This window comes from Penaeus chinensis, chromosome 10 (genome assembly GCF_019202785.1).
Source record: "Penaeus chinensis breed Huanghai No. 1 chromosome 10, ASM1920278v2, whole genome shotgun sequence".
Taxonomy (NCBI): Eukaryota; Metazoa; Arthropoda; class Malacostraca; order Decapoda; family Penaeidae; genus Penaeus; species Penaeus chinensis.
In genome coordinates this window covers 10,050,221-10,062,720 of record NC_061828.1, presented here as the reverse complement: position 1 = coordinate 10,062,720, position 12,500 = coordinate 10,050,221, and the positions used below count along the sequence as shown (strand labels likewise).

At 34.9% G+C, this 12,500-nt stretch overlaps 2 protein-coding genes across 2 annotated transcripts in view; one reads left to right on the top strand and one right to left on the bottom strand.

Moving 5' to 3' along the window:
* Nucleotides 1-7,737, bottom strand: part of LOC125029477 (ubiquilin-1-like) — a 17,432-nt gene extending 9,695 nt beyond the window's left edge. Inside the window, exons 1-2 of the mRNA XM_047619370.1 lie at nt 7,568-7,737; nt 1,643-1,724 (exon numbers count right to left, since the gene is read on the bottom strand). Of these exons, the coding sequence (XP_047475326.1) occupies nt 1,643-1,724; nt 7,568-7,669 (184 nt within the window). The 5' untranslated portion in view covers nt 7,670-7,737. The remainder of the gene's footprint in view (nt 1-1,642; nt 1,725-7,567) is intronic.
* Nucleotides 7,738-8,620: 883 nt separating this feature from the next.
* The window catches only part of LOC125029501 (thioredoxin, mitochondrial-like), a 4,049-nt gene continuing 169 nt past the window's right edge, over nt 8,621-12,500 (top strand). Inside the window, exons 1-3 of the mRNA XM_047619426.1 lie at nt 8,621-8,927; nt 11,575-11,698; nt 11,932-12,500. The exon at nt 11,932-12,500 is cut by the window's right edge and continues 169 nt beyond it. Coding sequence (XP_047475382.1) covers nt 8,716-8,927; nt 11,575-11,698; nt 11,932-12,048 — 453 coding nt within the window. The 5' untranslated portion in view covers nt 8,621-8,715 and the 3' untranslated portion in view covers nt 12,049-12,500. The remainder of the gene's footprint in view (nt 8,928-11,574; nt 11,699-11,931) is intronic.

The window sequence follows — 12,500 nt, the reverse complement described above, 5'->3', positions numbered from 1 at the left end:
TGTTATCTTATTTTGCTGTTACTAATGTTTATATAACATTATAGAAATTATAATGTTTATAATAAAAATAACACCATCGATATTCATAGCACTAGTAAAAAATACATTTTTCCTGCCAATACGAATCAGGTAAGGTCACTAGATCTACTAATTGACTCCTTTGTGGCTAAGCTCCAGCAGAGCCATCTATGTGCAGAGACATTTCACAAAAATATAGAAAATGAGCACAGCATTTTCCCAATTTTTCATTCATTTTCCCTGGCAGCATTGGGTTAAGAGGGTGTGGTAAGAAATACACATACTAAGTTAAATATTCTTAAAACCTATATATGCAATTCTTACCCCATAGATGTTGGGATGACATGTATAAGAGCCCTGTCCCCTGAAATTTTAGTCTATTAACCCCTTAACTGCAAAATTAAATTTCAAAGCTATTCCCTTGATGATGTTAATTATCCACCACAAAATAGAATTGATGATTTCTGCTTCTGCAATACATTTTCAGTATCTCCTAAAGGTACTTTAGTTTGAGAATTTTTGCAAATATTTGAAGGATTAAGACCCTTAGGCAGCACATATTGGGTCAGTGATACAGCACAGTGTATGGAAGTTAGTAAGGCTTAACGGGAATAATATTTATGGCTGTAATATCAAATGGTAACAGTCAAAGGGTCAATCCACTCACACCAGATGATGTCTAATCATGTCACAGAAAATGAGCCTCAAAGCTGGATGGCATGTATCTATTGACATGTGCAGTTAAGCCTGTTCTAATTAGTGTGTTAAATAGCTGTTAATTTGTTTGGCCCTGACTGCAATCATTGAGAAGACAGTCTCTCAAAATCAGGCATAAAAGCTCATTTCCTTAAAACTTGTGTAAGCCAGATCCAAATGCAGAGTGAGAGGGTTAAAGTATGTCTTCTGCACTTTCAATTTTCACTAAAGCAGCTGCCTGTACAAAAAGCCTTGTGTGAGGCTCAGTATGTGCAAAGAAATTCCATCATAAATGGGTTAATTCTGTTTATACATAGATTGCTTTACAAGAGATAAGTGACTTATGAGTCAGCAATTAGGCCAACCTTATTTCATCCTTTACTCTATTCCTAAAATTTTAGGAAAGAAAATTTGTTATTACTCTGAAGAAATATTCTCTCACTATGAGTTTTAAGGTAGTTAGTTCTAAACAAGTTATTTCTTAGTTGATTATGAAAAAAGGGAAATAAATGTTTAAAATATCACAAGCATAGAGTAACATTTGAACTTAAAAGCTTTCTTAGAAATATTTCAGATGGAGTTTTTCCAATGAAAAAACTTCCTGCACTGTGAAATGATGAAGCACATCATAGCATTACCCAACACTTTCTTCAAACTTGCAAAAGACACTCAAGCTTTTCTGTGGCTACTGACATGTATGCAAGAGTTTAAAAATAATAACTTCTCTAACAAGAAACAACAAAATCCCATTTTTACATTTGTCATTGTTAAAAATAAGAATATAGTAAAATCAAAATAATGTTGGCATTCTCAACAGAAGAAATTAAGAAGAAAAGTAATTCAGAGAAAAAAAAGTTAAGGAAATATCTACTACCCGACATTATTCAAAAGGAAGGAAGAATGAAAGTATTTCACAATATCAACTCACCATCTTTCAGAATCTTCCCTGCAAAGATGAGACAGACTTGCTCCAGAGATGCACTGAACTTCTCACTGACGAGTTCACGTAGCTAGAAAAAAGATGAATACACAATCAACAGTAAGCCTACTGACTTTGCAACATCTGATCTGCAAAAATAATATGTGACATGAAAAGGAAAGCTCACTGTGAGAAAAGTATAAAAGGTTTGAATGAAAAGAATGATTCCATGCAGAAAACACATGTTTAATGATCCTATATCAAATGTTTGTCAAAATTACGTATCAAGCAAGATTACCCAGCATAGATTTACAACAGCCGTGAACTGTGCAATCGCCCAATGCTCTTGCTCTGTTGTTTTTTCCCCTGTGACATAAACTTTGGTCACAAAAATGGTCTTTAAAATAGAAACTGAGCAGTTACAAGTCCAATAAGCCTGAGCTTGGTTTATGTTTAAGCTGTATCAGCATCAGTAATACAACAGACCATATCCTTTATCTAGCATTCTTGTTCTAAACTTTGCTAGCTCAGATATTTTGTGCCTCTACGACCTCTCTGGTGTTTAGACTATCTGGTCATAAGAAGTTTAACTTTTGCATGCTTATATATATATATGCTTTATTTCTCATCTACTTCAGAAAATAATTAACAATAAATAAATAAATAAATAAATAAATAAATAAATAAATAAATAAATTAAGATGTACAAACAATTAAATCTTAGTGGATATCAAGGTATTTCTATAATTTAAATCTTACTTCGACATTTCTATGGGGGCAACAAAGTTGCAATTATGCTTATCACAACATCCTCTCTATTACCAGCACAGCTCTAATGTTGTAATCTGCATCAACAAGTATTTGGTCAAAGTTACATGTGCGGAATAAAGGGATCCCACATTGCTATCATCAAAATTAAATCGAAATTTAACAATGGTTTTGTTTCTCAAATTGTGGGAAGTTACTCTTACCTTCATGTACATCATAAGATTCAAACACTGCACATTTATATCATATACTGGTCCTGTAATAACCTTTTTAACTAATTTGTACTCACTGACAAAACGAAAAATGATACGTCATTGATTTCATAATTTTACAATTATATATACTTTCCAATCATCCAGCGTGTAGTGCCATTTTGACCTTTGCCCTCTCCATTCAGCAATAGTTCTATAACAATGCACTTGTGATCTTGAACACTGATATCAATCTTTTGAAATTTAATGGATTTACTGAATGTCTCCTAAAGAGTGTTATTTTCTTGACCTAATGCTGCCGGGAAAATATGATGTTCATTGCAGAATTGTTTAGTGAAATGTATCTACACATAAATGGCTCCACAAGTGCTCTGCTACCAAGGAATCAATTAGCAGTCTATGTGCCCTCACCTGATTTTCCCCTTCCGTAAGTTTTCCGATATATTTTTATGCTATTATATTTTTTTAGTTATAATTATTACAATGTTATTAACAATACTAGCAGCAATATAAAACCAAATAAAATTTCTGAAATCGAGTTAAAGGGTAATCAGGTAAGATAAGTCAGACTAGTGATTGACTCATTGGTGACTAAGCACTTGTGGAGCTATGTGTATATAAAATTAATAAATTAATTTCACTGTGGGCATGCCATCCCCAGCAGCAGCACGTTAACCAACTGGCTCTGGGTAATTGCACTGTTCACTGTAGTTTTACTTTGTGAATTTTGCTTGCACACCGAAGCCTCCCCAAGCGCTTAGTGACCTGATATCCCCGTTCCTTGAATTTTCAGGAGACAATCTTATTTTTTCTAATGCTATTAACATCGTTACTGTTATTGATATTAACATTATTACTGGCCTTGGGAATATCAAAATGTTTTTATCAACACTAATAGCAATAAGTTGTAAAATAAAATTCTTCCAAAAAACATGGTAAAGGGTAAACAGAAAAGGTCAGGATGGACTAGTTATTGAATCCTTTGTGACTAACTTCCTGTGGAGCCATCTATTAATATATTAAAATTATAGTGGAAATGGCACATGTCAAGCCAATCTGGTATTTATAGATTGATGCATTATATCTGAGGTTTAGTAAATATCAACAAATGTATTAACCCACTGTAGTGTTCATTTTAATGTTCTCATGTGAAGTGTCTATATATTTCTCCACAAGTGATCAGCCATCAAAGTCATTTAACCAAAGTCGTGTCCATCTGATTCCACCTTTCCTTGAGTTTTCAGGATATTTTTTTCACTAATGAATCAAAAGAAAAAGGGCATCAAATGTTGTACTATGTTGTATCTGTGCCTTGCCTGAACCCTTCAGTAATAAATATTCCCACACCAAAGGAAACTTTACCTTCCTAGGCTCCTCTCTCCCCATCTCTATTTTTTTTACAGTGCATGATCTGATATGCTAGCCCATACTAACTCTTATTCTGCAGTGACAATCAGAAAAGCTCCGAACTGTCATTCAAAACCCTTAGGATATTGTTTTGTTGCTCAGGGTCAATACCCACTTCTGGAGGGTGAGTATTATCCCCAACATATTCTTGCATATATATTAAAAAGCTATGACCTATATACAAGTTAGTACTTCAAATTTTATGACTGTGCAAAAGCAGTGATTTCTGCAATGACAGGCTGTATGAGTAATGTATGACTCTGAAATTCTGGCTATAAATGAAAGTTAAACAAATACTCTCATTCACCAGAGAAATACATACAAAAACATACATTTCTCATCTCCCATTTCACAGACAAACCAAAGTCTGAATAACTCACATTAGTCTTGTCTGAGTGTCTGTCAGCTACAGAGCAGGACTGGTCACACTATACAGTGTCCCTCCATAGAGAAACTTCATTCCAGAAAAGACTAAAGTGTCTACAATAACCTCCTGGATGAACTACTCATTAGAGATAGTCATGAATTCTATGAATTTCAATACATATCAAAAGGGGGGGGGGGGCAGGGGGGTAATTGAGAGAGATGACACTAAACTTTAAAAAGAAAATCTACCCATTTTATTACTTATCATATATCACACAATCACGTCAACTACACTGATACCCAATACTTCAATAATAGAAATTCTAACAATTTTCATTCTAATAACATATGCTGCTATTCTGCTATAAGTGTAATCAGTAATGTACAGGAGACATAATTATAGACTGCTAAAAACTAAAGTTGGGAAGAAGCAAATTTGCTGATCAAATGGATATTTGTTTGGATAATCTTTAAAATCTTAGTGAGGCATCATTGCTAGTTGTAATATATATCACTAATTTCTAAAGTTAAATCATATCTAATATGATGTAATAATCACCATTTAGACAATCAAGTAATAAGCTTCCTAGTAATCATACTACAGTTCTTATTTTGGCATCATCTTTCCCTCTCTAGCTGTGCTGAAAGACCAACACATCTCTGCTATTCTATGCAGGATTTTGATCTCAGTTCTCTTCAAAGCTGGGGAAGTATCCCACTCTCAAATTGGATCCCTAGACAGAATAGATTAGTGTGACTGTCCCTGACAACTAATACTACAAACAAATGTTTATGTCTGTTCTAGGCAATACTAATAATTCTGTTACAAGATATTCTTATAGTCCATGTATAATCTGGGTTGAAATCTGTGCAAAGCTCTGTATAGACTTTATCTCAAATGAATACATAAAAGATTATATAGCTATTTATGCTTTACTTAAACTCCACAAACAAGTTCAGGGCCAACACTGTATAATGAATGAAAATTCATAAGTTCACACTGTTATATATAAACCAATGTTTTCTTCAACTTTACCCATTTTAATGAAGATATAAATCAAATTGACAAGCAATAAAAAAATAAAAAATCATATATATATATATATATATATATATATATATATATATATATATATATATATATATATATATATCCTGTAACCGGCTGTATGGCTGCACACTTACACATCACTCCACTTATTAAGCACATATAAACATCCTTTTATGGCAATTCCTATGGATCTTTCCCCCTTAAATCACAGTAATTCAGCCACACTTACTTCCTTACTTTATGACTTCCACGACTATTGGGCACAGCAGAGGCTCACAAACACAAAACTCCAACTACATATACTCTGGGGAGAGAGCTTGTAGACGTGATTGCACAAATTTTCATCAAAAATAGTGGTTGGCCAAGTTTGGTCTTGCAAGAATGTATGTGGTTGAAGTTCTTTGGCCTTTGCAAGAGCACTGACAGGCACAAAGACTGGAGCAATTGCATGATACCAAACTCTATTACTTATACACAAGAATGAAGGCCATCCATCAAAGATCACAAAGTTTTTAGTAAATTTCCAACTGCTAAAACCAATATGATTATGAGAATTGGAAGATTTATGCAAAATTGATTACAGCAAAAGAAAAATCTTTGCGAACCCTAAAAATATTTTTTCGGTTCAGGTTACTGAGAGCAACGCACAAAGATAGTAGGAAATAGACACTGTCACCTTATAGAGCATTAAAAATAGTGTCATAAGCAACACGAGAACATCTGCAGCAGCCTTATATTTACCGAGTAATGACGAAAATATCTGCTGCATTTCACCACTCACAGACTAAGTCCACAACATGCTCATACAGCCAGAGTTCTTAATGTTCGTCTTATATAAGTTGGCACAAAATGTTAATAAAGTGGGGGCTTGCCTGCCTATCTAGGGAATAAATAGAAGGTAGGAAAGGTTAGGTTTGTGTTTTGGATTCGCATGTTATCCTGGTTTCGGGACTTTGGGTATGGTGGGTGCATTGCTCTTAGTAACAAATACATTTTCTTGTGTGAATGTTCAATATCTATTTAGGGATACAAATAAGAATATACCAAATAGTTATCAAGTCTCTTATCTTTACTGTGTAAGGAAAATTTTGACAAACTTTTTGAAATCTATACATCACTAATACAAACTCCTATACGAAAAATCCTAAAATAATGAAAACTCTTACTTCTTAATTCATTCTTTTAAGGCAAACTTATACTTTAACTGAACCTGATGCACCTGAACATCAAGGGATACATGAGGTTATGATGGTGTGTGTGGTATCACTACTTTCTTTCAGACCACTCAAACTTAAGAATCCCACACTTGGTTCAAGGCAGTGGTTTAGGCTCTCTGGGCACTGCAGGTTAACAGCCAAGAGAGGCTATAGTTGTTGGTCAAATGGGAATTTGAAAACTATTCACTTCAGGAAAATTGAGTATGAAATGTTTATTACTCTTTCATACTACTACTATACCAAATATTCTTCAATAATGTTCAAGCAGGTTATTGCATTAATTTCCATGATAGCTTAGCTTGTACTAATTAATATTTAATTTATACAAATTGAATCAAAGGTTATGCATAATGTGTATGTGATGTATAAATGTAAGTAATGCAATGTTACTTAGGTAATATACTGTAAAGGTATACCACATAGACTTAAAATGCAAGAATGTATTACGTATAACTACATGCATTCCTAAAAGAATGCAAAATCATGCTACATTTTGGCATTTCATTACAATGACACCAAATAGCTAATACTAATGATATTGGTACCAATTTATTGTTCAAGAAACGTTACTGATGTCTACCGAGAGTACTGGCACTCTGTCTAGCCGATTTCACTTAATGCATGTTTGACATCGGCAGAAATGAAGCGAAATATGCAGGCCACATAGGCCTACATGGCTGTGGCAGAAGACGCCGCTAATCGTCTGATTTCGGCGGCTCAAGTCCTTTTATTTAAGCTCATTTCTGGCCCTCAAATCCTATACCCCGCCCTGCCGAAGGACTGAAGGAGGCGAGGAGAGGCCGCCAGTGCCATCGAAAGTTCCAGAGTGCCAAAGAAATACGCGGTCAAGCTGGCATGCCAAGAGGAGGTTGACAAGAGAGAAAAGGTCTTGGCAGGACGTGGCTCTACTTACATCCTTTACGCTCGCATCTTCGCCTATCTCGAGGATCTGCTTGTCCTTCGCCGTTTTCACAGTCAGATTGATCGTTTTGGCACCTTCGCTTCCCTCAGCCATTGCAGAAATAAGGCGAAAATTCGACGTTTCTCTCCTCTCTTGTGATCAATCCCGATGACGAAACATGAGTCAACCAAAAGCCTGGACAACGTTTCGGTCCTAAAAAAGACCAAGGGAGAGGCGCTTGCAATTATCATCATGCGAGCGCAAATGAATTTCAATAATTTTGGTAATTCGAAGTGTCATTATTTTTTGGCTGATATATAAAAAAGTATTGACGATAGACTTTTATACTGTCCTGAAATGTGACGTCACAGCCGAGGCGGGGAAAATGACGTCGTCTGCAGCGGTTTAAATCTTCTTTTATTTCACAAAAGCCCGTAGATAATAGATAAGCATATTTGCATTCATTTAGTCTATACCGCCAACGGGAAATTTATTCATAAAGTATGATGGCTGTATATCCGGCAAAGAAAATAGTCTTACTCAAAGTTACTGAAAACATTTGTGACTCTCAGGCCCACCGGGGATTGAAATTAGAATACAAATAACAACAATTACACACTTAAATAGTAAGAAAATAATTGCTTAAGATCATCATATATTAAGCACCCGATTAGAATAACGCCGTTTCGGTTTAGGTGTTACAGTGCATACTAATAAAAAAAATTAAGCATTCAGGCAGGTAGGATTCCAATGGAAACTATATATCATCTATTACCATTTAAGAATCAAACATGCGTATATCTGTCCTAAAAAACGTATGTAATACGTAAAACAAGCTGTCATGTATAACTACTTTAATTAAGTAATCAGCTGTTCTTTCGTTCACATCCAATGGCGGCCATAACCTACATAAATGAGGACTTAAAACCACATTCTTAATGCGTCTATCGCTACATATTTCGTTGCGATATATATCCCTTTAATTTTAGATTCAAGTCCGTCATCTTTGGTGGAGGAACTACTCTTTGTGAGGTATTGATGATTAGAATCTAGACCTACGCTATCGGATGTGAAGGAGACGGCAATTTCCTGACTCAAGTTGGGATTGTTGTTGGGCCGAAATACCTGGTTATTCCCGCACGTTATTGCTTTTATTGGCCATGTTTAGGCGAAGTTTGGCCCAATTGGCCTCTGCGACGAATAGGGCTTTATGGAAAGATATAGAAAGGAGAGGTGTAGCTCCCTTGGTGCCGGCAAGAGGGTTAAAAACAACAACTCCCGATAGAGCTCTCTTCAATGTCCAAGACGAAGAGGATTTCACCGAGAGGGTTTTAAAGTCTTCCACTCCTGTCGTGGTTGATTTTCATGCCCAGTAAGGAATCGTCGAGGCTTTTGCGCTCTTTGTTTCATGATTTTAGCATTATTGGCGGCGGGATGGTCTGACGAACAGGATGCGTTGTGTTACATCAGCCATTTTTTTTATTATTTTTTGTTTACTACTGTTCTCGAAGGTCAGAGAATATTTCATTGGCTGTTAAGGGAAAAAATGATGAAATTCTAGTCATTGCATGAGCTTTTGCTTTGTTTTTTTTTCCCCGCTTAATGGTATCACCTTTGCGTTTTTTCTCATTCTATCTTCCCCTTTTCACTCTGCATTTGGAAGAAGTTTTCCAAAATAAAAAACAAATTCCAGTAGTTTAGGACTTCAGAAGGATAGACGTGTATGTGTTTATTTTTAGGTTAAGTAAACCCAAGGAGAATTTAAAGATTTATTACAAATAAAAAAGGGCTCATTGCATGGTATGTACTGCAGTAGGATATTGCAGCTGATGTGGAGCCACTGTACCTTCTCTTTTAATGAAGGGAAATTATAGTGTGAGGATATGAAGTGCTACTTTTTTAGGTATTTGTACAAAAGATTTCTTTTTTGGTAAGCTGGTGATTACATATACCCTGTGCCAAGATAAGATGTGTAAAGATTTACATTTGTATACATCAGAGTATCTTTCAGTTTCTATGAAGAACTGATGGTAACTGCCCAGAATAGGACTGTGCAAACACAGATAAAAACTAAGGTATTGGCTTTAAAAAACACCCCTAATTTACACTGTTTGAAATATAACATTCATTAAGTAAAGATAAAGCCAAGTCACTCCTGCAGCTAAGTCAAGTGATGTCTTGACTTCTGTGGTCGTGTCTTGGCAAAAGCGTGCAAACCTCCACCATGAGTAGATGGGGCCTTTAGACCTCGTTAGTGACTTATCATTGAATGAGGAATCAAGCAGAGGTCAGTTTTGCTAAATCTATATTGTTCATTTTCATTGGCTTTTGCAGAAGTAGAAAAAAGAAAATCAACCTATGTCATATATAAAAAGTAGTAAAAAAATGATTTGCTTAATTTTCAGATTTTATTTGCGGTGTTTTTGTCTTTGGGTCTTGGTAGTTCAGATTTCATTTTATTTTTAAAGAATATTTTTTACTTTTTGCCTTTTTCCAGTTTCAAGATGAAGACCGTTTTGAATACAGGATTGATGGTCATATTTCAAGAAATGAATCATGAAATTCAGTAATATATATGTACGAAAACAGAGAATTTGATCATTTTTTTTTTTCTGAATTTCACATTATTTTCTGTAGGTGCCTCAGATTAGCTCTTTGTTGATTCACTTAAGACTCCCTTTAAATTCAGTAAAGGATTCAAGTCAGCAATTTCTTTAAGCCCTATAAGGAACCAAGAGCTTGATTTTTTACATTACAATATATATATATATATATATATATTACTTATGGCAAATACAGACAGTGTTAAAGAAAACAAAGTATCTTCCAAAAATCTTAATTTCCCTAATAAAAATTATTTAGGCCTTCTCTGTATTCTGTACTTCTTATTTGTATTAGAATAATAATGACAATATGAGTAGATTTTCTTTCAGTATCTCCCTTATCATTTCATGGTCCCAGTGAAAAAGATCTTGCTTCATGAAACCTCAAACTCTCACAGACAGGAACCTGTAATATTACATCAATATAAGCAACTCCTCACCATGCCTCTACCAGGCACCTGTGCACAAAGCTGTATGATGTCAGTGACTGATGAACGAATACAGTTTGGGTATTTATCTTTACTATTATTATCTGAAAAATGTGTATGTGAATATTGCTGCAGTTACCTCCAGTCCTCCAGGGTATTATATTAAGAAAGTCATTCATTATCTAGGCAAGTTTGTTTTGCTGTATAGATAAAGAAGAGCATTAACCTAGTACCTCTTGATCTTGAGTACTCTGCTTGTCATCAGAGAGCAGTAATAACTATGAATATTTTATATGTGAAGTAATATATTCTTTTATGACAGGGGAAGAGAGACAGTTTAGTTACCAGCATTCTGATAGTTGTTTATTCATTTATGACCTCTATTTTTTTCCATTGTAGAAGATAAAGATATCTGTAGAGAAAACACACTATCATACCTTTAGGAAGTTTAAGTTACCATAATTTAAAATGAAATCTCTTGTTTTGCCTGATATAGTTTTGGCTCATTTGCAGTTGATATGCTTAAGAAAGAAATTACAGTGCACTTCAGTGCACTTATTGGAACATATCTTATATGTGATATATAAAAAGTGTGATATATGAAGTAGGAAAGAATTTTAGGGAAATTACCATAGTTTGTCCCCATGCACTAATTATCTAGTAAGAATTACAATCAGTTAAGTGTAAAGGTTTGGGCAACAGACTGATTAGATTAGACAAGACAATTTGTTCTTTTAATAAGGCAATACAGTATATGTATTTGGCAATATATATGTTTACCCTGCATTACAGTTTCTTTCCGAACCTATCTTAAACAAACAATTTACAACTTTTAAGGTCATGATAAATGACATATTTTGAACTTGTCAGCTGTTTCTTTGAAGTAGATATAGAAGTATTTTATAAAAAAAAAATTAATGGAAAGACATTATTTTCCATTTAGCCCACATTTAGACCAGACTCCCATTAATTTAATCTTCTTCCACAGATGGTGTGGTCCATGCAAATTACTAGGTCCAAGGTTGGAAACCATCATTGGCAGCAAGGGAGACAAAGTACATTTGGCCAAAGTTGATATTGATGATGTATCAGACTTGGCCTTAGAGTATGGGGTATGTAGTTTGTTGTATCTGTTGCTTTGTCTCGCCCAATCTCCTTCCTTTTACTGTTTAAATTCATGTATAAAAGGCTACAATCAAGGTACAAATCTGAATATTGGAGGAAAATTGTACTGATTTTATATTTTTGTCTACACAGTTTAAACAACAATTCCCTTTTCTCATACTTCTTGTTTTTCAAAGTAAAAGCATTTGTTTATTCACCAGCTATTATTTTCTTCCTATAGGTAACCGCTGTACCATCAGTCCTCGCAGTTAAAGGAGGTAAAGTTGTAGACAAGTTCGTAGGCTTGCAAGAAGAGTCCCGGATCGAGTCCTTTGTCGGCAGGCTGATTGGAGAGTAGAGTGTTCTGTCAGCCCTATGGCAAATGAAAGGATTCTCTTAAGGTGTAATGAACATCACAAACTGGCCATAAACATATAGGAATGCATAATAATGTATTTTTTGTCTATCTATGTTTATCTCTGCCTTGTGCTTCATAAGTGTGTGGTACACAGGAATTCGTGCCATTTCCTCCCTCTTCCATAAATGTCAATTTTGGAACATTATTGAAGAGTTGGAGAGAAAGGTGCACAGAAAAGATGAAACACCTGTAACTGCGTGACAGCTCTTTGGTTTTACTTCAGGCAAGCTCTTTACCATTTTATCTTCTGATATATCAACACGCCCATATAAATACGAGGTACTTTTTAGACTTCCGGCTAAGAAGAGCTTAGAGCAGTTTACTCCCAAGCTATGCAGTGCTGTTTAAAGTACAGTGTACATTTCCGTATTCATGATTGTATATCTTCTCCA